Source organism: Cupressus sempervirens, chromosome 1 (genome assembly GCF_028749045.1).
Source record: "Cupressus sempervirens isolate cs-2001-9-10 chromosome 1, ASM2874904v1, whole genome shotgun sequence".
Classification (NCBI taxonomy): domain Eukaryota; kingdom Viridiplantae; phylum Streptophyta; class Pinopsida; order Cupressales; family Cupressaceae; genus Cupressus; species Cupressus sempervirens.
Genome location: NC_143118.1, coordinates 795264909 through 795290025, shown reverse-complemented (window position 1 = coordinate 795290025; position 25117 = coordinate 795264909). Strand labels below are relative to the sequence as shown.

General features: G+C 36.9%; 1 protein-coding gene across 6 annotated transcripts in view; it reads right to left on the bottom strand.

Annotated features, from left to right (window-relative positions):
* The window catches only part of LOC149580269 (uncharacterized), a 97036-nt gene that overhangs the window by 51996 nt on the left and 19923 nt on the right, over nt 1-25117 (bottom strand). For 5 of the 6 annotated variants that reach the window (XM_089790174.1, XM_089790179.1, XM_089790177.1 and 2 more), the window contains 3 exons: nt 7543-7637; nt 7277-7434; nt 2959-3438 (listed from right to left, as the gene is read on the bottom strand). In XM_089790174.1, the coding sequence (XP_089646300.1) occupies nt 3345-3438; nt 7277-7434; nt 7543-7629 (339 nt within the window). In that variant the 5' untranslated portion in view covers nt 7630-7637 and the 3' untranslated portion in view covers nt 2959-3344. Of the gene's footprint in view, nt 1-2958; nt 3439-7276; nt 7435-7542; nt 7638-25117 lie in introns of those variants that run through there. The other variant, XM_089790176.1, reaches the window with a different exon arrangement.

Sequence of the window (25117 nt, the reverse complement as noted above, 5' to 3'; positions counted from 1 at the left end):
GTAGATTTATGTGCATCCCCATGCAGCTATTCAGACTCGGCATTTACCATCTCATGTATCACATATTATTGACCACAACTACCTCTGCCAAGCACAAGAATCCAGAGATGATGGTTGATCAACACTCAACCCGAATAATGTCTCCATAATCTGAAACTTTGAAGAGAGCTACCAAGACCGAGTAGCAGAAATCATAATTCAAACATTTTTCTCATGCCAATATTATCATGTTGTTTCAAAGGAAGTCTTCAAATCTTTATCTTAAATCCCAACCTTGTGAGAATATATTCTTCGCAGTATGCACACCAACTTAGAGCTTGCGTACAAGAATATCAGCACCGTAATATTGCGTCTCAACTTCATAATTATTCTCAACATGTTATAGTTTTATCTCCAATGACAGATTTTAATAATATGTTCAAGAGAGGGACCCATGGAGAAATATTCTACTGTCCAAAGAAATTTCTGAAAGTCCAAGGGTGAATTTACTGTTTGTGAGGTCTGGAAGTTGGCCAGCTGTAATGGAAAGAAACAATCTCAATGTAATGTGACTCCTATTTTCATTAAAGCACCACAGAAATATAGAAGAGACTCCCGCCAGAAATGTGTTACTGTTATCTTCCAGAGCAGAGTTCGTCACAAAGGTCTCGGCGACTGAACATTACCAAAACCTCGGCATTCAGCTTTGCATCATTTTCTTCAGTAACTACACTTTTCTCTTTTCTGGGCCTCTTTTCCTTCAGTCGTTCCCTTCTTTTCCTGTGTTCAGCATCTGATCTGGCTTGCCCCTGCACATCCAAATCCTCCACAACAACATCAATGTCACTCTTAAATCTGGCAAGGCCAAAACCCGCAATCTTAGCAGAAAAGCTCCTTTATTGTGGCCCAATGAAATAATTTTATTTTCGAAGTTTTCAATTTTAATATCTGCATATGATCACCAGATTATGAACCCACTCTGATATCATGGTAATTTTTAGAGTGTGCATATTTCTATCAAATTCATCACCTGGAGGAAGACTGATTCTTCCTTAATATATATGTGGATAGTGCCTTGTAACCAAAGACACCTCGTTTTTCATAATCATATATATTATAATTATATAGTTATATAATATATGATAATTCAAATTTCACATAACCTGGAGGAAGACTGATTCTTCCTTAATATATATGTGGATAGTGCCCTGTAACCAAAGACACCTCGTTTTTCATAATCATATATATTATAATTATATAGTTATATGATATATGATAATTCACATATTATTATTATATATATAATAATTATATTATCACTAATTAATATAATGTAATTTAATAAATAATATATTATAATATTATATAATTATTATTTTTCAATGGTCATAAGGTCATATAAATAAGATAAGTTAATTTTGGTAACTTTCTTTAATTGTTTGAGTTCACAATTATTTCCATTTTAGAAACATTGTTTTGTAATCTTTTTATAAGGAGTCTTCTTCTCCTTATTCAATTCATTCCATTACCATTTCATTATTTTTAAGAGCTTGAGAAGCAAAGCTGGTAGCTCCAGCTTGTGGATTTGTAAAGCCAAATTAGATCAACCTTCGCTCTGATACCATTTGATGCAACACAAGGTAGGTGTACCTCCAAAGGAGATGACCAAGCCCCTAGCAATAACAACACGGCAGAAGTGTAACAAGATGCAATTGATGACAACTCACTTATTAACAAGAGATCTTCATTTACACAACTGAATATTGATTGATTACACAACTCGCATACAAACTGATATTTCGGACTGTAAAGCCTTCCTGGTTATGGCCAATACGTTCCAATTTACAGACCAAAACTCGCTATTCTCAAGCTTTACCTCCTTGACCATGAGTAACAAACAAGATACTACCTTCTACGACTCAAGGACATTACATGTATAGCCATTAGGACACAGGTCGGCTTTGAGTTCACTATCTCCAATAATAGGAAATGTGTTATACAATATAGGACTGACCCTCAATGAATTAATGACCAAATACATAATACATTGTAAAAGATTATGCAGTCTCAAATATAGGTCCACACATTAACCAGCTTTCTAGATACAAGACTTTGTAAGCTAACTCTTAAATATAGAACCTCACCAAATTAAATACCATAAATCATATGAAGAACAACATAGTAAATCAGCATCTGAGAAGATGAAGCATAATTTCCACTAGTTGTAACATTAAATTATGCGCACTTAGGATAATGATCTAAGATAGGTCCACAATATGAAGCCAAGCTCGCGGAATCTAGAAAGGACAAACAAGTGTTCACCGAATCAAACTAGAAAACTGAAAACAAGCAAATATCTTTTGGGTGATGCAAGATTGCCCATAGCCCAAGGATGCTTCTGCATCAATATGTGCCTGCCATACTAAAGATCTCTCTCTTGCTAAGAGGGATTGTTGAAGATTGCAGCTGCAATAGAGATCTTTAACTCTGATTTTGCTATTGAGAAAAAGACTGATATGTTGTGTCAAACACCTGGTGAAGATATTTATGATAATATTTGAGATAATGTCATATGAAAAAGACGTTTCACATGAAGAGTCATGCGTTTGGAAACATTAAGAGTCTTGTATTCGAAAATTGAAGAGACCTTTGAGTGTAATATGAAGTATCTCTTTCAATTTATATATGTAGTCGGTTAGTGTAATGTGATATGGTATCAAGTGGAAAGCATTGTACTTGATAATTTATTATCAATAAAAGAGATTTTCTGGTGTGGCTGGATATTTTTTCCTTCAAGTGGAAGGATTTTCCCAAGGTAATCTGATGTGTCTTTTGTGTATTTTTATTCTACTTCTCTTATTGTTGTTTATCATTATTTTCTGGCAAATCATTAACAATGTTATTTAAAGTCTACTCTAAACAACTTTGATTAGGAGTTAGCAAATGATAGACTAAGATACTTGATGTCAATCTACTTGATTGTTCAGTCAACTGAATAGCTCATGTGAGCTGTAAAATTAACTAAAAGCTTTACTTGACACCTCACCTAGATTCTCTTAGATTCATAGTGCACTTGCCCGTTTAAAAGGCACATATTTTTATTTTAATCATGGTGTATATAGCCTCTTTTCTTTTCAGTTTTCATAGAGGGTAGACGCAGTATTTGAGAGCTCATTCAAATCTATGAAAATTTGCTGCTCATATTTCAGCAGTGCTGTGTTCATAGATTTGTGTTACCATACTCAGATCAGATGTTTTGAATAGAGATTTTCATTTTGAGCTCTTTGCATTTAAGACTAAATTTTCTGATTGTAGAATACGCATGCCATGGTCTGAAAACTAGCATAGCCCTCAAACAACCCATATCATCTTTCTTTCTTTGCCATTTCTTGCTTGCTTGATACATTCATATCTTTCATCTGTTCTTCTACTGAAACAATTCCTGTCTGAGATAGGAACCTGTCAACATAAAAATGTGTGAATGCTCATTTTCATAGACCAAACAATGAATTTAAGATAATGTGCCAGAAACTTCAAAGATTCCTACTGTTTCCAGTTTATTTACAGTTCCCAGTCATAAAGCAGTTTCTATGTGAAGATAACTAGAGATGTCTAATTGCTGCCTTCATGAAGAGATTAGATCCCAATTTATCCATTTAATCTCTCCCAACTTTCTTTTGAAATGGTACCACAGCCATATGCATAGATAATCCATTATGTTGTATATCATTCCCAAATTCTAAAAATACATTAAAAAACAACTTATTACATTATTCAAAGTTCAAACAATCACCTTGCAATTGGTGAGAAAATAACTAAATTTTCGACAATAAAATATAAATACACGTGGTAGCAACTCGCAACTCCAAACACAAAATGAAGCAGCAAAATATCTCTCAGTTCATAATAAGATCCACAAAGGAATGCAAAATTAGCATTATTTTAAGTTATTTATCATCTCAATACATCATCTTCCAACTGGTACAATGTTTTCTAATACTGCAAAATTCTAAACAGTGTCAACTATGTATGTTCTGGGTAAAATACATCTCAGACATTTCCAACAGCTTTTGACTTGGGAAGAGTCAATGTTGTACGTTGTGTGCATCTGTAAACAATTTCTATGCACCAGTCAATTAGCCCATTTTGGCTTACTCTAGAGTCCTGATTATTGAAATATGTAGACAATTCAACCTTAAGTTTTAATTGAAAAGAAGCTTGGGCTTCAGTGCCAGACACATCCAATGACCATTTCACCGCTAGTTGTCATTAAGTTTGTTTGGTTGTCAGCAGGTATCTGAGAGTAGAAATCAAACTCCAAATTATCAACATCAGCAAATCATTGTGCATGGTGATTCCAAAGAAAAGACATTTGAGACTACAGTAGGAGCTTTCTCTGATCAGTTACAAATCTTCAACTATATAAAAGCTGTTAGGGAGCAAATAGAAGGATTTGTAGCCTGCTTTAATTGTACAGGGGATTTGAGATCTAGAGTTCTAGACTAGTTCAAGTTTTGTTTCCCAAAGACATGGTCTACATGTCCTTTCTTCATTTGATTGCATGGAGAGAATCTGGGCTCCTTTCTCATCATTAGACCATCAAATTATAAAATGTCTGTACTCTGGAATATTTCTCTAAATTATTCAGTGTTTCTTTATGGTAGAGACACCATACACGAGTGTCTTTACTGGATGGTTATTGCTGTCAAAGCTTTAACTCAAAACTGGAGCTGAAGCCTTAGATGTTTCAAATTTTCAATCATTGCAGAAATGATTCCTCTGAAATCAACTAACTAGTGACGCCAATCTCAATTGCTTTATAAACTATTGCATGAGGCTGAACTAAGAACGTGTAGCAAACCCATTTTCAGACAAAATTAAGTTGTTTAAACTATAAATTAATATTCTAGGGCAACTTATATTTAAATAATTATAACTGTAAGTTGAATATTTTAATTGACCTTGCCCGGTGCCAAAATATAAAAATAAACTATGAAATCACTTCAAACAGAAAAAGAAATTAAAATATTAGAAAGTGATTTTGTAATTATTTGCTGTAAGCTTATTAATAAAAAAGGAATTTAAATTTTATATCATTTCGGAAAGTTCTTGTGAAGAACATAAAGGTTGGTTAAGGAGGAATCATTTGGCATTCTCATTATTTTTATGAAACTCTTGTTCATTTCAGAGATTGAATCTAGTTCATTCTTCAGCCGAAATGGCTTGTGGATGAAAAACTGCCTGGTTGATTGAGTGGATTCATACGGATTTCTCCGTTGAGCTGTAATGCTTGCGCCCTTTGATTCTGTTGTTTTAATGAGATTGATGAGTTTTTGCGGAAGAATTGAATGATTGGATATTTCATAATTTGGGAAGTCTTGTGGGCAAAACAAATTATTTCCATTTTATAAAGGTTAGATCATTGATGGCTGTCGATTTGGAGTAGAAGAAGGCTATATTGTCACATTACTGTTAATTAAGCTGGACATTATAAAGTAAGACACAGTATCGAGTGTTTGAATGAGGCAATACTAATTGTTGGTTGGGTTGGTTCCATGTTGCGTTGCTGGTGGACGTGAGGGTCTGATTTGTAGGCAAATGGTTTACATTTACAATTGCCTAGTGACCCAGATAATGCTGTTGGAGGTAATGACTGATTACAGGTGACTGATAGACTTCTAGCTGTCCACCATTCTTACACTTTGCTGGCGTGAGTTTATGAACAGGTTGTGAGACTGTTGGGCAATATGTGCCTCCATTGTTGGGTGATGAAGAGAAAAAGCTGGGCAAATAAGATTGTAGGTTGATTCTCTCACTATGGACTAGAAGTTTTAATTTGTGCTAGGGAAACCAGGTTTGGAGGAGGTGTATGTTGTTTCAGGGTGGCGTTGAAATTCAGCTGCCAGTTTGATCTTTGGTGTTAGGAGTGTTTCCTCTCCTTGCTCAGGCACATACCTGCATATTTGGTTATCCTTTCTAATGTCTGATGTTGATATCATTTATCTCTATCTTGCTGGTTTAAGGTCAGAGTTTCATATGCATTTATATCTATATGATCTGCTCCTGTATCTGTCATCATGGAATTAAATACTGTGAAAATTTCTGTTTCAAATAGTAGTACTGTGTTCTTGTTGTGAATGTCAAATATGATTTTGCAAGTTAAATGAAAACATTGCAAACCAAGTGCTATTCAAGCCCACATATCACAAATTTACACAGCAGAATCAGAAGTCTCAAAACGAGATGCTGAAAAACACATTCAAGAAGATTGCCAAAATACCCTTCCAGACATTTTAGTAGTTGCTAATGTTGAGCCTGCAGAAAATTCCAATGTCATTGTGCCATCTCTTGAGGAAGTCGCATGGAAACACAGAAAGAAGAATCCAGTCTTAAAGGATTTGTTCCTTCTATAAAGGAGGATGAAGCTAATTCTTCATGTCCTTTTGCCAATGGAGAGGACTGCATTGGTCTTCATGATACTGCAAAAATTGAAGGATCTGCACAGTTTGTCAAATCAGCAACTGATAAAGGTATGAGTGTGTTTGATCATGATGACACATAGATTGAGCATAGTGTTGCCCTAAAATATTACAGCAATTTGGCAAAGGTAATGATGGTGAGGTAGCTGATTTTGAGTATTATTCTAAGGCAGGCAAATCAGAATTTTTTTTCTTTGATGTTAATTATGACCAAGAACCTGTTTTTTTGCAGTTTAAAGGATCAATTATTGGTCAGTGAGGAAAAGGTTGTTCAAACCTGAACTCATTTTGATAGCAAACACAAGTTCATTGAACACCTCCTTTGGACAGCTTGATTTGAAGAGAGACAAAAGGGTTTTCATGTTTGGTGCCACCAAAACATATCTGTAGAAACATGCTTTAGAGGTAATAAAACCAGATACTTGCATTTGCTATTAGATAGTATTTAGAAGAACTTCAGGAGCTGCCAGTCAGTCTCGGGGATACAAAATATGGCTCTAAAACTTGATCTAATAGTTAACAAAATTCCAGTTCCTGTTACTGATATATTCATAGAGCTAACATACTCCTGTTGGGAATGCATTCACCTAGAATAGCTTATCTTCATCTTACAAGGTTTCAAGGATTTACATGTGCATTAATGAGCATTCTCACAATACTAATTTAGGAAAAATATACTGCTGCTTGCATGCACTTCCATTACAAGAGACAAAAGTGCTCCTTATGGAAAGGGTAAATTATATTCCAACAAATATATTCATCTAGCACTTGATTTTTTAATTTTTCCTTTCTTTCAGGGAACATGGAAGGAAAATTACCAGTTTAAGAGGATAAACAGTCCACCAGATAGCAGAACGAGTACAAATACATGGAATGCCATTACTGAATGACTAGAATACAAGGCTGCATAGAACATGGTTGCAAGGCACGCACCCAGTGCCAGCAATACACACTTGAGTACCGTCCAGGTAGGTCTCTGCAATATCATTACATGTGAACTATACATAAGGAAGATACTGCATATCATATGATTACAAATCATCTTAACAAAGAAAGCACAAAAATTAAAATTAAAACAGCACACATTAACGCCAGGACCCAAAGCGCCCAACAGTAGTGCTTCCATAGCAGACACTTTTTCATGTGTATGAGTATTCTCAGACTCTCCCATTGCCCTGGCTGGAAAAGAGAAAAGTTTAATTGGTTAAATGATCAAAATGTTAACATTCAACAAGTACTGCTTATGAAAAACAAGAATGATGAATATCCAAGCCCATCAAGAGTGTGATAAATATATTTGCAAGATGCTTGAAGACAAACTGTAAAAGAAAAGCAAATTCCGAACAGAGAAAGTCTATCAACTTGTCTAATTCACGCCCAGGGGCAATAATTCTATACGTTAAAAAATCTTCTAGGCATCTCATCTACACTTAGGGTAAAATTGCAAAGATGATTGGAAATTGGTCTAGTGTGGAATCCTAGGCTATATAGCAAATGGGAAGAATTCAAGAAAGAAGCTCGAGAATTTTGGAAAGAGAAAAGATTTTTAGAGAGAGGATTTTATTTTAGACAGATAAATATGAAAGAGTTTTCATGCGTTATATTTTAAAATCATTACACAGTTCTTATTTCAATTATTTTATTTTGCAAGAGTAAGAATTCCAGTTCCAAATGTTCAAGATCGACATTCAGGTCCCAAAATTTCAGTTCTGATGTTGAAGGCATCCAAATTTCAACCAATCCAATTCAAGGCATTCAAGGTTCAAGACATCAAAGATCAAAGTTCGAGAGTAAATGAACAAGGAATGCAACACCTTGAAGTTCCTCCAGAATTCCAATGACCCAAGTTAGGAAAGAACAAGGAGGACTAATTCCAATTCCAAACATTCAAAGAAGATATTCAAGTTCCTAAGACCCTAAGTTACTAGTTTAAATCCGGGTATGTATGCTGGTACAAGAACCTGGTACGTGGATATGGAAAAAAATTGAGGGTTTTGGATGAATTTGTGTACGTGTGTGTGTACATATATAATATATTTACATGTACACAAAAAATTAAAGAAATATACAAAATTAATCAAAAATATAGGAAACAAAATGACAATGGCACATATCACAATGCCTTACCAATGCTAAAACCATTATACATGGGGCCTGGCTTTACCAAAATCTTTACAAAAGTGGAGATGGCACATAGTACACAATTACATGTGCATAGAATTACTCAGTTGCTCATGATCTTATCATTCTTTTATGCCTCAACTTTGCATCATGCAGAGACAGTTCTAAAATTTATTGCTTGTGTATACACAAACTATCATCTGCCAAGAGCTTGGCTCTTCCACGGTTTAGTCTTATGTACACCTGCAATCCACTTACTAAACAAGTGCAAGATTAACTAACATAAGCCATTGGACTTATGATTAGTACAACACCCTAACATACTATCCACAAAAAAATGGTATTTTTTTACAAAACACTTAATAGTCTGATCTCAGGTATACAAATTAGACAGAAATTCAAGTGGTTAGGTATATAGGACAGAAGCATGTGGGCCTAAATGAAGATTATTATTGACTAATTGACAATGCTTAACACTGTTGCTTAACAGAAAAATAAATCCATGTATATGACATCTAGAATCACTAATTGTCATGAAGCATAACATAATTTTTTGCAATATAGTCCACTTATTGAATATTGATGTCTTCTAGAATATATTTATGATTATTACCACATTCTTGAAATTGCTACTTCAATACATTGTGTAAATCAGTCAAAGGAGGCTGATCTCCTTTAAAAGTTGATCTTGGATGTGACTAGATGTTGTACAAGTGCTCGTGCACAGCCTGTGGATGTGGACAGATGCACTGGATGCGTATCCAGATGCATCCACAGCCTATGGATGTGCATCCACAGGCCATCAGGACACATCCCCCTAAGCATCCGCACCTAAACGCATCTACGCCAAGATACAAGGGCAGGGGGTGTAAATCTGATAACTAAGCTAAGATCCATATCAAGTATGAAAGACTTCGGCAATGACAGAATGGTCAACAAGAATTGTGCTCAATTACATTCCAAAGTTGATATGTCCAAATTCTCTTCATTGGAGGAAAGGAATAAATGACAAGCTATTCTAGGAAGACAGCATTTAATGCATAGTAGGCATTCATTTCATCCCACTCTCCTTCTAAGTGGACTTACATAGTTGGCATTTATTACCCCACCTTGTCAAGCATGTGCATTTCTATTGGTCTAGGTGGATCTCCTTATTTATCGTAGATTCTCTTTTCTTACCCTAACCCTAGTTAAGGTTGAGGTGGTAAAATTTGGGTTGTTTATTTTGTTTCAATCCTGGCCACCCATTGTAATCTAAGACCTATATAAAGGGCTAACTTCTCATTTGTAAAGGAGCGAATTTTGAGATTGTTGCTAAGATCTACCAAGATAATAAAGTATTTTGTTGTTGGTTTCATGGTGATTGCTTGAAGTGTTTTGGTGCTTGAACAGTTTCATCATTCCCTCATTTAGGGTAGATTTGTTTTTCAAGTACTTGATGAATATGATTGATAGTATTGCTATGGTGTTATTTCCTTGCTGATACCTTTTGTCTTAGGTGATTCCTAAGCACAGTGTAAGGTTGGTTTTGAGCCCTTATGTGAATGTTTTATTTCTATCTTTGATGCACATTGTTCATTATGATGGCGTTCATTGGGATATGAAAATTCTTTACACAACCCTCGAGTATTGCACCAGCTTCGTGTAGTTGTTGAACTTGGCAAAATAAAATTTAGTAGGTTTCATCATAGCAATATTCATCTTTCAATTTTTTAGGACTGGAGTAGGACTTATCTCATTTACTTTTTGCATATATCTTAAGAAGACTCAAACAAATACTTTCATTGCCATATCATCCGAATAGCTCTTGTAGCCAGTATTGTTTGAATCATCTTGAGAAAATAACAAGTTCCCTAGTGATACCACATCACATCAACCATTGAGCTTATCGACAGCTAAGAACTAACATTAAAAGAGCCTTGGAATCAATTGTATGATCTTATGCAATCTTAGCATACACGTGATTTTGCTCAAGAGATGATAAGTTATTGGTATTTTATTATGGATTGGCACCATCATAAAACACCCATCAACATCTCTAGCGTGCTTAAATGCCTTTCCATACATTTCTTTTGGGTCCAACTGTAAGGATTGTTGCAATGATTGTGTTTTGTGATAAGTTATCTCTTGGACGACATGTTCAGAAGTTTTTGAGTCCCTTTATCTCCTAGTTTGGACCACATTGAATAGTTTAGCTCATGGTAGCCGACTTCATACAAACATCACTCATTTTCCTATGGCCAACCTTGTTAAGTTTTCGATGATCAAGCTTACTTAAATATGAATGCAAAAGAATGAACTAGGCATTGAATTAGTGTGAAATATATGTGGATCAAATGTGAAGGTAATGCAATGTGAATGAAAGAGCAGAGGCAGAGTGCAAATTTGACAGATATATGCTAAGACTAATAAAAGATCCTATATCTATTATGTGATCATTTCCTCTTTACCAGTTGAAGATTGACTAACTTGTTCAGTTCTATGTATTGTTCTAAAGCAGTGTGCTTTGGTTTCTTCTGCATTAGGGAGTTTTTGGTTTGTTCTACATTAAATAGCAGTATGCATCCTTGGTCGTGTACCTAGAACAAGCATTGTAAGCATATATTCATAGAGTGATTAGATTTTCACTATTGTTTTCCCATAGTAAGTTTTCCACATAAATCTAGTGTTCATGTGTATGTGTGTTCATTGCTACAGCATTCGCTTATAATTAGTTGCTTTAAAGTTAACTGCTAAAGGTATATGACTAAATAAGTCAAGTTTGTGTTCCAAGGTACATGTATACATATATACATACATATATCAAAGTATAAATATATATAGACATATGTGAAATAATTTTCAAATTTTTATCATATATGATGCATGGTATATTTGCACATTTTTTATCCTTATGTTTTCATGAGCTGCTCGTGTTTGGGTAGCAAGAGTAACTCCATCTTGTCACTATGGCAAGAAGTTACTCCTTGCTGCTCATGCTATTAAGCTTTTCGTGAACAAGAGATGCATTCACTCTTTCATGGTTGAATTGCCACCACAGCAAGAAGTTACTCCTTGCCACTCGTGCTATGAAGCTTTTCGTGAACAAGAGATGCATTCGCTCTTTTGTGGTTGAACAGCATAGCTTTTGGGGAGAATTTTATGCTTTTGTTGGTTTGGAGAATGGAGAGGGAACTCGGTGTTGAGCATCACCAGTGAGTTGGGTTTTTTGTGCATATTTTTTTTGCTACTGTATGATTTGTGGAAGATTGCATCCTTAAGTTGTTTCTGGCATTCTGCAGTTTGTTGTTTCATAGTAATCGTGAGTCTTGGTAAGCATGTCTTCTTCTCTACTGATATCTTTTAAAATCATCTCTCTTGCCTGCGTGAATTACAGTGGAGTTGCACTGAGTTTGATTTGTATTTGTTCTGCATAAACTCTTAGTCATTTTGCATTTGTTCTACATAAAAGATATTGAGTTCAATTTGCATTTGTTCTGCATAAAAGATCTTGAATTTGATTTGCGTTTGTTCTGCATAAAAAATCTTAAGTTGAATTTGCACTGCATAGAAGTTCATGAATTTCATATGCATTTGTTCTAAATAAAAGATCTTGAGTTTTATGATTGTTGTTGACAATGTTCTCTTGAATTGGGTCTTGAGAATTGTTGATTGTATTACATTCACTATCAATGCGAAAGTTTGCATTTGTGTGTTGCATAATATATATATATATAGTAAGAAAATGTCTGTGAATGTACGCCATTAAGGTTCTTTTGGATCAGAGCTTGGGCCTCTGTTTTATTTTATTATATAACATGAAGTTGCATACATGGACTGCATGTTACTGTTGAAGCTAGTAAGAAATCCATATATCTATCTGCATATCAAAAAAAGTTGGTTTATGTTGAATCTGCATTCAATTTGTTCTAGGAGATTGTTTACTCATTACATCACATATGAATAATCGATGAGAATGATACACATGCAGTGGATGTAATCTAAACGCAGTATGTGAAAGGGCGAGAAGGGTCGAAGTGTCTTTAGTCTGATTTCAATTATGAATAAACCAGTTAGGCATTGGCAATTTGTATGACATCTCGTTAAATAATCAATGTGAATTTTATGTTCGGAGACTTGTGCCTAGGTCCTTGAGAGATCTGAACTAAGTTAACTTGAGCCTCAAAGCCCGTTTATGAAATTAAACCTTCTTGAGACCAGTTTGGGAAAATACTTCTGAAAGCAGTTATAGGTGCAGCCCTGGGATCGGTAGGATGTGCTTGTTATAACATGGGATACCTAAGAAAGTTCATGTCATCAAGATGAGCATATCCAATTTATCAAGCCTGTAGATCCATGGAATGAGTCAGGTGGTGACATTGATTGCACAAGGTATGCGCGTGTACTCTTTGAAACCTATGCTACAAGTACTATGTGTCAGTCACTAGAACCAGTAGTGCAGCATGTAGCTAGCAATTTCACCTCTTAGACAAGGCTGTCCTTAGGATGACTTGCTATGGCAGTTGCAGGTTCTACATCAAGTTTCAGATTTTAAGGAAATGGAAACCTTGCTCATGTGCCCTTAGAAAGGGTTGGGCTACTTCCATTGGAAGTTGTACAAATGAATATTTCACAATCGAAAGATCCATGGTTGGATGGTAAATACTAAATACCCCTGATGATGCTCTTTCGCTCATGATGGACATAAGTTAAGCAATAATCAAAGTGACAAAATGTATTGGTTCTTTTCTTGTCAATGAATTCAGTTATATCAAAATTAATATTTTATAATGTTTTACTTTCTTGGAAAATTGAAAGAATTACTTAAATTCAGTCGTGAAAAATGTTAATTCTATAACTTTGATCTCATACTGATCTGATTGTACAGATTGTACAGTTCTAATGAAACATGAAGTTCCTTTATAGGGATTGGCCTCTTATATTATCTAACCTAATCGGCATCTAATTGTGGAAGATATATAATGTGGTTATGCATAGTGTGTGTTAGTATCTTTACTAACTAATATATTTCCTTTAAGAACGCTGATCTTGGAAAAGATACTTATTAGGTTATATTGGCAGACTTCGAAGGAGACATGTCCTTTCTAAGGACATGCCTCTTGAGTGCAATATATAGATGAGGTAAGGTTGAGGTTAGAGGACACACAAGATACAAACAAGTCTGCTCCTCTACATTGCTGCCTGGTATGATTTATTGCAGAGATAAAGACATTTTCAGAATAGTAATTATACTATTGATTAAACTTCATATACAGGTCTGTATATTGAGGCTATCTTTAGCACTATAAAGGTATTATCTGAGTCTCATTTATAGCAGAATTTGCAGAAACTTTACATGGTATCTAGCAACATCATTCTATCTTCAATGGCGAGCACAATCAGACCCAAGGACAGGTTTGATGGGAAAGAATACTCCGTTGCTTGGAAATTCAGAATTATGATGATTCTTGAAGACAATGATGTGAAACATTTTGTTGATAAAACATCCAAGCAACCTGATGTTGAACCTAATAAAACTATCTGGAGTAAAGGAAACAGGAAAGCCATGTAGTTCATATTAGATGGAGTGAAAAATGAAATAATACCTATGCTAATGAAACATCAAACAGCATTTCATGTGATGAATGCATTATTAAATGCATATGAGGTTAACAATGTGACTAAAACCCTTGCACTAAAAAGGCAACTAAATCATATACAGATAAAAAAGGCAGAATCTATGAACTCTTACTTCTTAAGGGTGGCTAGTCTAAGATATGAACTTGCAAGTATAGGGACCATAATTGAAGACAAGGAACTAACACTTGTGGCTATAGATGGGTTTCCAGATTCATGGGAAACATTCTCACAAGGAGTAAGTGCTAGAGACAATCTTCCAAACTTTAATAGACTTAAAGGAGATTGCCTGCAACAAGAACCTAGGAAACTTAAGAAAGGAGGAAAATTGAAAATTGAAGATGAAGAACTTCATGTTCTCAACACAAACTCCTTTAAAGGTAAGAAGCACTTCAAGAAGAAGGGTAATCAAAGAAATGACAAACCTAAGAAAGATCTATCCAAAATAAAATGCTTCAAATGTGAAAAAATTGGACACTATAGGGCAATTTGCCCTGAGAATACAAAGCAGCAAGTAAATTGTACAAACATTGCTAGGAAAGAAGAAAACTATGATCTTGAGAATCGTGTATTGTATTTTGCACTATCAAATGAAGTATCAAGCAAACCATGGGTAATTGATAGTGGATCATCTCGACACATAACAGGATACAAAGAAGCACTAAACTCTATATCAGAAGCAATTGATGGCAAAGTTACCATCGGTGATAGTTCCTCTCATCCAATCAAAGGAATTGGGAATTGCACCTTGAAATTGAAGTTGGGTAGTTCTCTACATCTCAAAGGAGTACTCTATGTACCAAGAATAAAAAGGAATCTAATCTCTATTACAGCACTTGAAAATGATGGACATAATGTTGCATTCATGGATGGTAAAGTAATGACCTAGTCTAAGAACTCTTCATTTAAGAAATCAAAGTTGATTGGTCAAAAAAAGGGATACTTGTATCAATTAAATACAAAACCTAGTCAACCTATTCAAGCCTTAATTCATGAAGCTGCTAATATAAACGAAATATGGCACAGAATGTTAGGAAATCTAAATTTCAAAACCTTATCAACTATGGAGAAGATGGTTATTGGTTTACCTAAGTTGAATAAAGATCATTCAAGCATATGCAAAGGATGCCCTATGGGTAAGAACACCAAAAGTCCATTTCATGATAGCACTAGAAAAACTAACAATGTTTTGGAATTAGTCCACTCATATTTATGTGGACCTATGTCTATTCTTTCTCTTGGAGGATTTTGGTACTATATACTTTTTATAGATGACTTCTCTAGGAAAACTTGGATTTACTTCTTAAATGTAAAGAATTAGAAGAAATCCTTAAGAGATTTAAAAAATTAAAAACCTTAACTAAAAACTCATCAAGCCATAAAATTAAAACTCTAAGGACTGATAATGGAGGGGAATACACTTCAAATTTGTTTAAAGAGTTTTGTAAAGAAACGAAAATTAAGAGGAAGTATATTGTTCCTTATAACCCACAGCGAAATGGAGTAGCAGAAAGGAAGAATAGAACAATTATAGAAGCAGCAAGAGCTATGATATTTGATCAAAATTTAGAATATTATCCTTGGGCAAAAGCCTCTTGTACTGCTATCTATATTCAAAACAGAAGTCCTCACTCTCACCTTAGAGATAAAACCCTTGAAGAAATCTTTACTAAGGTTAAACCTAATATAAGTCCTCTTAGGATATTTGGGTGCCCAGTATATATACATGTTCCAAAAGAAAAGAGAACTAAGTTAGAACCCTTTGGGAGGAAAGGTATTTTTGTCATGTATAGTGAAACTTCTAAGGCATATAGGATTTCCAACCTGGTCAAAAAAACATTGAACTTAGTAGGAATGTAATATTTGAAGAAGATGCTACAATCTTTGGCGCGATCTTTCGAAGCTTTGAAATTTTGGAAGAATTTTGCAGTAGATTTCCATCTCTTTGTCAGTGTTATTGTCGAGAAGGGTTTGAGAGAATTGTGCAAAACAAATTTTCAGAGCTTTTTATTCATCATTTATATTTCAATCTACTATGTATGATCTTTCCTATGGTGAGTTAACTCGTAGCTAGGTTGTATCGACCAAAAAACTTGGAATAGGTTTTTGGTTTAGAGTTTGATTGTTGGGCTCTTATGGCTGCAAGGGGGGTCACCAAGAGTCTCATTCTTGTTGGAGCCTCCGTTTGTGATGGATCTTCTCCCGAGGTGAGTTCACGGGAGAAGGAGCCATTTTATGTTAGCAAGCGCTCAAAGTTAAATAAAGTTAATGGCTACCTTCTAGGTAGCCAAGATCGGCCTGTGTTGGTTATTCCTCCGGAAGCAGTAATGGAACATGTGGACTATTTTGCCACACATGCATTATTGATATGCAAGTTTCTTGGTATCCAGATTTCCTTGTTAGCTCTGGAAGCCTAGATTCATCGTTCTTGGCAGGTGGAAGGTGATATGGATATTATGTTGGCTGGTAATAGCTACTTTTTGGTGGCTTTCTCTTGCATGTCAGATCGGAACCGAGTCTTTGAGGGAGGCTTATATTTTTATGACCGTGTGGGTCTTTTTGTCAAACCTTGGCATACGGGGTTCAATTTTGTTGAGGATCTCCCTTCGAGGGTTCTTGTTTGGGTCCACTTGCCACAGCTTCCTTTGGAGTTCTGGCAAGAGGATATCCTTCAATAGATTGCCGCTATGCTTGGGAAGCCGACTACTATAACACATCAATCACTGGATAAAAACATTATTTCTTATGCCCGTATTTGTGTTTGATTTAAATAATCCTTTGCGAAATTCTTTGGACATTTGCCTAGGCTCTTCTTCTTCGATTCAACTGCTAGACTATGAATCCCTTCCCTTCCGATGCCGCATTTGTCATGTGTACGGTCATTTACAGCGCCAAGGCCCTCAAGCCTCTAAAGGCAATGGTACCCCTAGCGGATTCTCAAGCCCAAGGATGGCCAATGATGGTAAGGGGAATGGTCAAACTGTTTGTAATGGGCAACCCTGAATGTCCCAAAAACTAAACCAAATTGCTGAAAGGAATTATGTCAAACAGTTTGCATTCAACCTCTTATTTCTCCGTTTAATGTTTTAAACCCCTTATAACTCCGGAAATCAAACGTTTATTTGTTTGTTGTGTTTTGTGCATGGAATTGGTATCATACAACATAAACAAGAAAGAAACTACAATAATATGCAAAGTGGAAATGAATTGCTGCCAATAAAATGTTATTTTCAGAATTCATCAAACCAAATACATGGCAGATTTATCAACTCACTAATTACTTCAGCATTATTGACATGATACTCCAACCCATGCTTTCGAACTTGCTGCTATAGTACTTTGTCCTTCAATCAGTCCACTACCTTCGTAATATCATTCCCTCAAAGCGGCATAAGCGTCGAACAAGTAGTGAAAAAGATATGAGCAAAATACCAAATCTCCCTGTAGCTGGAAATGCAACTAAACTGCCTGATAATGAAGCCGATAACAAGGAATTCTAAAGGCCAAACCCTAAGGGAATGACGTCTAGAATGTTACAAGAGAGGATAAACGTCCTCAAATGCCAAGAACGGAGCTGCAACTCACACACCAATTTCTTCTCATATTCAACCTGCCTAATGAAGCCACAAATGCTTCTTTTTATTCTATTTCCAAGGGTCCGTTCAACTCATATGGGCAATGTGGGATAAAAGATGTGTAATATATAAAACATATATTAAAATACCCCTTATGTCTCCCTTGGGTACACATCCCCATAAAATAAATATTAAAGTAACACTTTAATATTTTACAATTAAATTAGACGTTACTTTAATAAAACTTCAAGCATTAAAATGTATTAGCAATCGGACTCCGAATAATGTGAGTGATAGCTCATCGGAAAGCTCTCACTGAGGAGTATCAAATCCAATCACCAAAATTGACCTACACTGTGTCTTGCCGACTTACTAAAAAAGTAAGTATGCCTGAAACTGAGTAAATCAACATCGTTTTGGCCCAAACTAGAAATGACTAGGCCAAAACAATCCAGGATCCCATTAAACCCTCCGTTAGCCCTCGGGACCATGTAGAACAAGGCTAACGCACACACACTTGGTCAACTGCTAAAATGGGGACATTACATTGTTAGTACTGGAAAAAAGAATGTTGAGACTGATAATACTAGTAAAGGGAAAGCTCAAATGAACACTTCAAGTCAGGGGCAAGGGCCATACAATACTAGCGGTCTTGATAAAAATGGTTTTATCCCAACTCGAAACCTTGCTAAGGGGAGGGGTCAGAAGTGATCTCATCTAGATCGGCAAGTGGACTCAAGGTTCAATCGATTTGAGGTGCTCGACAACATGGTCATAGAAGAAGGCATTCCTGTAGAGGCTCAGTGTGGGGTTACTGGCTCAGAGAGGAGTTCTATTCTTAAAGGCAACTAGGATGTTGTAGATCAGCAGATGTCGGAGACCTCTATTGGCCTTGAGTCTAGTGCCCTTGTGGTTTCTTTTACTCAACAGGAAAAGGATTTTCTTCTGGCAAATTTGGTTAAAGATGTGTTTGCCTCTGGTAAAGGAAAAGGATCTTCTCTTGCTTTGGGCTTGATGCAAAGACCATTTAAGAAAGTCTCTTTTGCTACTCCCTCAAGAGTTGGGCGAAAGTAGGATCAAGAAAAAATTAAACTTAGAGGAGATTTACTGGTAGAGGCTGGGGTCATGAAGACCATGGATGCACATTTTCCCCACTCTACTCAATGATAATTCTCTCATGGAATGTGAGGGGGTTGAATAGCATCCCCAGACAAAAAGCTATTCATGAGCTGGTGGCTGATCATTCTCCAGATATCCTTTGTATCTAGGAGACCAAGCTTTCAGTGGACTCCATGTTTAGATGAGCTCCTAAAATTTAGTTTCTAGGGCAATGTCAATGTGTTGGTGCTTTGGGGAGCTCTGGTGGTCTTGCCATTTGTTGGGAACCTAGGAAAGTTACACCAGTCTACTAGGTCTCTTGCCTCTCGGCTCTCTCAATGGTGACCTCTTCTTTGGAAACTGGAGAGATGATTCTTGTTACTAATGTGTATGTCCCTATTGATTTCCTTGGCAAGATTAAGCTCTAAGCGCATATTAGGCATGTTAGAAGCTATCACCCTTTCCTGCCTTGGATTATGGTTGGGGATTTCAACTCTGTCATCAGTCTGGAGGAGAAGAGGGGTGGGTTAGCTCACTTGGGTCCTTTTTAGATTCTTCGAGAAAATATAAATCTTTTACATCTGTCTAATGTTAAACCTCTTAATGGGCTCTTTACTTGGAACAATAGAAGGGTTGGAGATGATGCCATCTCGAAACGCTTGGACAGGTTCCTGGTTTCTTGCTTTTGGAATTGTGGCTCTCTTTCTCTCTTCTGAAATTCTTGATTGGAGAGGCTCTGACCATTGGCCTATCAAGCTCACGACTAGTTATGTTTTTTCCAAAAAAGCCTCCTTTTAAGTTCCAACCGATGTGGCTTTGAGACTCTTCTCTCCATGACTTAATGGCTCACAGGTGGAGACAAGGAGGCCCTACCTATGGCACTGCTATGTTCTCCTTCTCTAAAAAACTACAATATGTTAAAAGGAAGTTGAAGCACTGGAACACGAATTGTTTTTGTAATCTCCACATTATTACTAGGCAGATTCGAGATTTGGGTTTTTCTAAAGCTCTTGGTCTAGCGGAATCCCAAGCTTCTAGTGATTTAGCAGAGTGGGATCTTAGAGAAGAAATTTATTGGAAACAGAAGGCTCGAGTTGACTGGCTTCAGGAAGGGTTCCATAAATCTGTCCAGGCTCGATGTAACAGGAGTTACATTTCTTCTCTTGTTGCTTCTGATGGGACGCATCTAACCTCCTCTCATGCTATGTCCAGGGAAGCTATTCAGTTTTACTCTGCTCTTTTTTCAAATGACTTGCCTCCAATGGAGATTGAGGAGAATATGATCCTGTCCTGTATCCCCTCTATTCTGACCGAGGAGATGAATGACTCTTATGCAACCAATTTGTACATCAAACTTGGAGGAGGTGGTCTTTAGTTTGCGTAAGGGAAAAGTTCTGAGGCCTAATGGCTTCCCCATTGAATTCTTCCAGGAATTTTGGGATATTATCAACCGTGACCTTTTGGATGTGGTTCAGGAGTCCTATTCCAACAAAGATATGCTATGGGCTTTGAATGCTACTTTCCTAGTCCTTATTCAGAAGAAGGAAGCGGCTAATCAGCTGGACTTCTTTAGGCCCATTGCTCTTTGTAATGTGGTCTATAAAATCATTACTAAGCTCCTAGCGGAGAGGCTTAAAGTTTGGCTTCCCATGGTTATCTCTGAGGAACAAGGGAGTTTTGTGACTGGAAAACAAATTTTGGATGGAATGGTTATTGCTTTTGAAGCCATTCACTCTATGTGTACTTCTAGAGAACGTGCCATGTTCATCAAGCTTGATATGGCTAAGGCTTATGATAGAGTCAATTGGGGTTTCTTGCGGAAAGTTCTTCTCACTTTTGGCTTCAATCGAGAATGGGTTAGCTGGGTTTTGAGTTGTGTTACTACTCCCTCCTTCTTGGTCCTTCGTAATGATGAATCGTGGGAGCTTTTTGGGGCCTCTAGGGGTCTTCGCCAAGGAGATCCCCTTTCTCCTTATTTGTTTATCATTATGGCTGAGGGACTTTGCAGACTTATCAAGTCTCATGTTTCCCAAAATCTGATTCAGGCTGGCAATGGGGAAATGGTCTACCTACTCTTTCCCACCTCCAGTTTGTTGATGATACGGCCCTTGCGGGGAGAGCTCGGATTTGGGAAGCTAACGCCTTTCGGCTCACCTTGGATACTTACTTGGCTGCCTCTGGTTAGATAATCAATGACCACAAGTCCTCTATTTTTTTCTTCAACACTCCTAACCCTATCCAGCGAAGGATTGCTAATATCCTGAGATTTCAAATTGAGTCTCTCCCTTTGACTTACTTGGGGGTCCTTATTGTGGTGGGAAGACCGCCCGGGCTTTTCTAGCAAAGCTTGCTTGACAAGCTTCGACAAAAAGTCAACAATTGGACTCATAAGTGGTTCTCTACTACTAGCAGGGTGACTCTCCTGCAATCTGTGATTTAGGCCCTTCCCTTATACAGAAGCATGGTTCAGGCTGCCCCAGCATATTTTCTTAAGGAATTTGATGCCCTTTCCCGCCAATTTCTATGGAGTGGCACTTTGCAAAATACTAAATGGAGCCTCATCAATTGGGATGCTATCTGCAAGCCAAAAAAGGCAAGAGAACTCGGCCTTTGTTCTGCGATCTTGTGTAGTCAAGCCCTTGCTGCCAAGCTCTATTGGCGCTGGTGTTCCAATCAGTCTCATCTTTCAACCCGTATCCTGTCACACAAGTATTTACCTAGCGTTGAGCCTTCAGATGTTTCCAAGTTTCCTCTTGAGGGAAGAGGCTCTATGGTGTGGAATACCCTCAAGATTGGTGCTCAACTAGTGAAGAGAAGTCTATTTTGGATCTACAATAGAGGTATTGAGGCTCTGTTTTGGAGTGATTCCTGGAATGGGCATCCTTCTCTCTTGTCCTCTCATCCGCACTTACAGCCTCTTTGTGATTTTTTCCTTTCTGTTGGGTGGAATAAGGTGGCTCATTATAAGGAGGCTCATAACCTGGGCCCTGTTGTTGGTTACGGATGGAAGAATTCTTCTGATTGGTCGCTGGTTGGCTCTCTGGGGAATCAATTGGAGCTTTCTCAAATCTTGGCTTCTAAGGAGTGCAGTTCTGTACAGGACCCTGATGTTTTGGCTTGGGGAGGTGCTTCTTCTGGCATGTATTTTGTTTCTTCAGGGTACCTTGCACTAACTAAGCAACTGTTTGGCAAGGTGGAGGTCTCTTGGTGGAAGAAAGCTTGGAACATCTTTTCTTGGCCTAAGTATAACTTTTTCCTCTGGATTCTGGTTTATAATCGTTGTCTTACTTGGGAGAATCTTTGCAAGAGAGGCTTCCAGGGGCCTTCATCTGTCTTATGCCGCAATGGTGAAGAGACTATTCCCCACCTTTTTTTCCAGTGTCCCTTTCTCAAGCAGATTTGGCACTTCTAGTGGAATGTGTGGGGATGCACATGCTGGTATGTTTCTTCCTTGTCTGAGTTTTGGAACCGTCTAGGACATCCCCCTTGTAAGACCTCTTTTCTTCAAGTTGCTTGGACTATTGGCCCTTCCTTTATTTATGGAATGTCTGGCTTGAGAGAAATAGGAGGATCTTTCATGATGTGCAACTAGGGAAATTGCCAACTCTATTCATGAAACACACCTAGCTAAATGTCACTTTGATGGAGCTTTGGACCCTGGAGATGTTGGTATTTACTCACACCTTTCCTTTCCTCTTTAGGGCAGCACTCCCTCTCTCCCCCACAGACGCTTTGGGAATAGTTCTAGGCAATGCTCTCAATGTGTTAATCGTGAGGGGCATTGGACTCCTCCCCAGGCTAGGATTCTTAAAATCAACACTAATGGATCTTCTCGAGGAAATCCTGGACCTGCTGACATTGGGGGAGTTGGACGTGACAGTTCTGGTGATGTTCAGTTTCTGTTTTCTATCTACAAGGGTTACCATACAAATAATCTCATGGAAGGCCTTGCTATCTTGGTTGTAGTGGAACAATGTTGTCAACGGGGCTGGAAAAGAATTATCTGTCAGACTGACTCGCAAGTGGTTGTGAATTTATTGAATAGACGGAACCTTGTGGATGTGGATTGGCATCTGGCTCTAGTTATTCAACAGATCACTCAATTATGCAATTCTCTGAATTTTGTGTTTGTTATGCATATCCCTCGAGAGTGGAACGGTGTGGCTGATTGCTTGGCTAAATGGACCTCCGAGCATGCGCCAGATTGGAACATTGTTGATCATAGGATGCTTCCCCCTAACTTATCTCATAAGCTGGCTCAACTTGTTGACCAAGATAAAGCTCTTTAGTGCTCTTTGTTTCCTTTGTTGTTCTGTTCTCTTTCGTGTTCAATAAAAATTTTACCCCTCTTTTAGTTAAAAAAATGTATTTGAAGAAGATTTAGCATTCAAAAGAGCCCTAAGTTCTGAAGATCCATCTCCCTTACCTAGTTCTGAAAAAAATCATGAATCTTAGTTTCAAAGCGAGAACATTGAAGAAATTGAAGAAAAAGTTCAAAATCTTAATCTTGAAGAAACTCAAAATCCAAAGAAAATATCACTTTGGGCCATTAAGATTGTAACGGAAGCACAAGACTTTGCTACACCATTTGAAACCTTTAGAGAAAGAAAAAGACCCAAAAGATTTTCTAGTTATGCAGCAAAAATGAGTGATTTATCTAAATCGGAACCAACAAATGTTTCAGATGCTATTAAACATACAGCTTGGAAGGATGCTATGACAGAAGAATACAAATCCATTATTAACAATGATGTTTGAGAAATAGTTCCAAAGCCTAAAGGAAAATCTGTTGTTTCTTCTAAATGGATATTTAAAATCAAGCATGTTGCTAATGGTAACATTGAAAAATATAAAGCCAGATTCATAGCCAGGGGATTCTCTCAGAAAGAGAAAATTGATTATGAAGAAACCTTTGCTCCAGTTGCCAAATACACCTCTGTAAGAGCAGTCCTAGCTATTGCAGCATCGAAGGGATGGAATGTAAATCAGATGAATGGAAAAACAACATTTCTGAATGGAAAGATTACAAAAGAGGTATATTTGGAACAACCTGAAGGATTTGAAACTCATAACCCTAAAGCCTTTGTTTGCAGGCTCCAAGGGCATGGTATGAAAGAATTGATAAGTATCTCTCTAGTTTAGGATTCTCCAAGAATGAAGCTGATCCAAATCTCTATTATAAAAAGGATAAAGATGATATGATAATTTTGATACTATATGTTGATGATTTACTAATTACAGGTGATGATCATCTTATAGATCAATGCAAGAAAGATCTAATCAATTATCAGAGAATTTGAAATGAAAGATTTAGGACTCCTCCATTACTTCCTAGGATAGGAAGTATGGCAGAATTCTGACAACATCATACTTAATCAAGTATGCATTAGACATCTTGAAGAGATTTGGAATGTGGAACTGCAGACCTATGTCTTCTCCATTGTAGACTAATCTACATAAACTTAAGGAAGCAGTAGTAGAATCACCTTCCATAAATTCTAATCTTTACAGACAGATAATTGGGTCTCTTATGTACTTGGTAAATACAAGACCTGATATTTGCTATGCTATTAATGCTTTAAGTCACTTGATGTGTGAGCCAAAGGAGATTCACCTAGTTGTAGTCAAACACATCACAAGATACTTACAAAGCACTCTTAATCTTGGACTCAAGTATGAGAAAGTTGACTTGGACTTACATGGGTACACAGACTCAGATTGGTCTAGAAGTGTTACTGATAGGAAAAGCACTTCAAGATGTTGTTTCAGTTTAGGCTCAGCAAGGATATCTTGGATATGCAGAAAGCAAGCATCATTAGCATAGAGTTCCACATAAGCTAAATACATTGCCGTAGCAATGGCCTCTCAGAAAGCAGTTTGGCTTAGAAAGTTACTTGTGGGATTATTTGGTCAACCCATGAATCCTACTATTATTCATTGTGATAATCAAAGTTCCATCAAGCTTTCTGTGAATCCGGTTTTTCATGACAGGTCCAAGCATATTGAAATTCACATTATCTAAGAGATCGTCATCTCTCATAATGTCTTTTATACAAGTGTTTATTATCTCAGAGATCATCACCTCTTAGATAATGAATACAAATGGTAAAGCCCATAATAGACAATAGCCTGACAAAAATTATTTTATTAATAATTTAAAGAATACAAATGTATTATAAGTCAACCATACCAAGTCTTATCCTGAAGTGATCTATCTTCACTCGAGAAAGAAGTTTGGTCAGAATATCT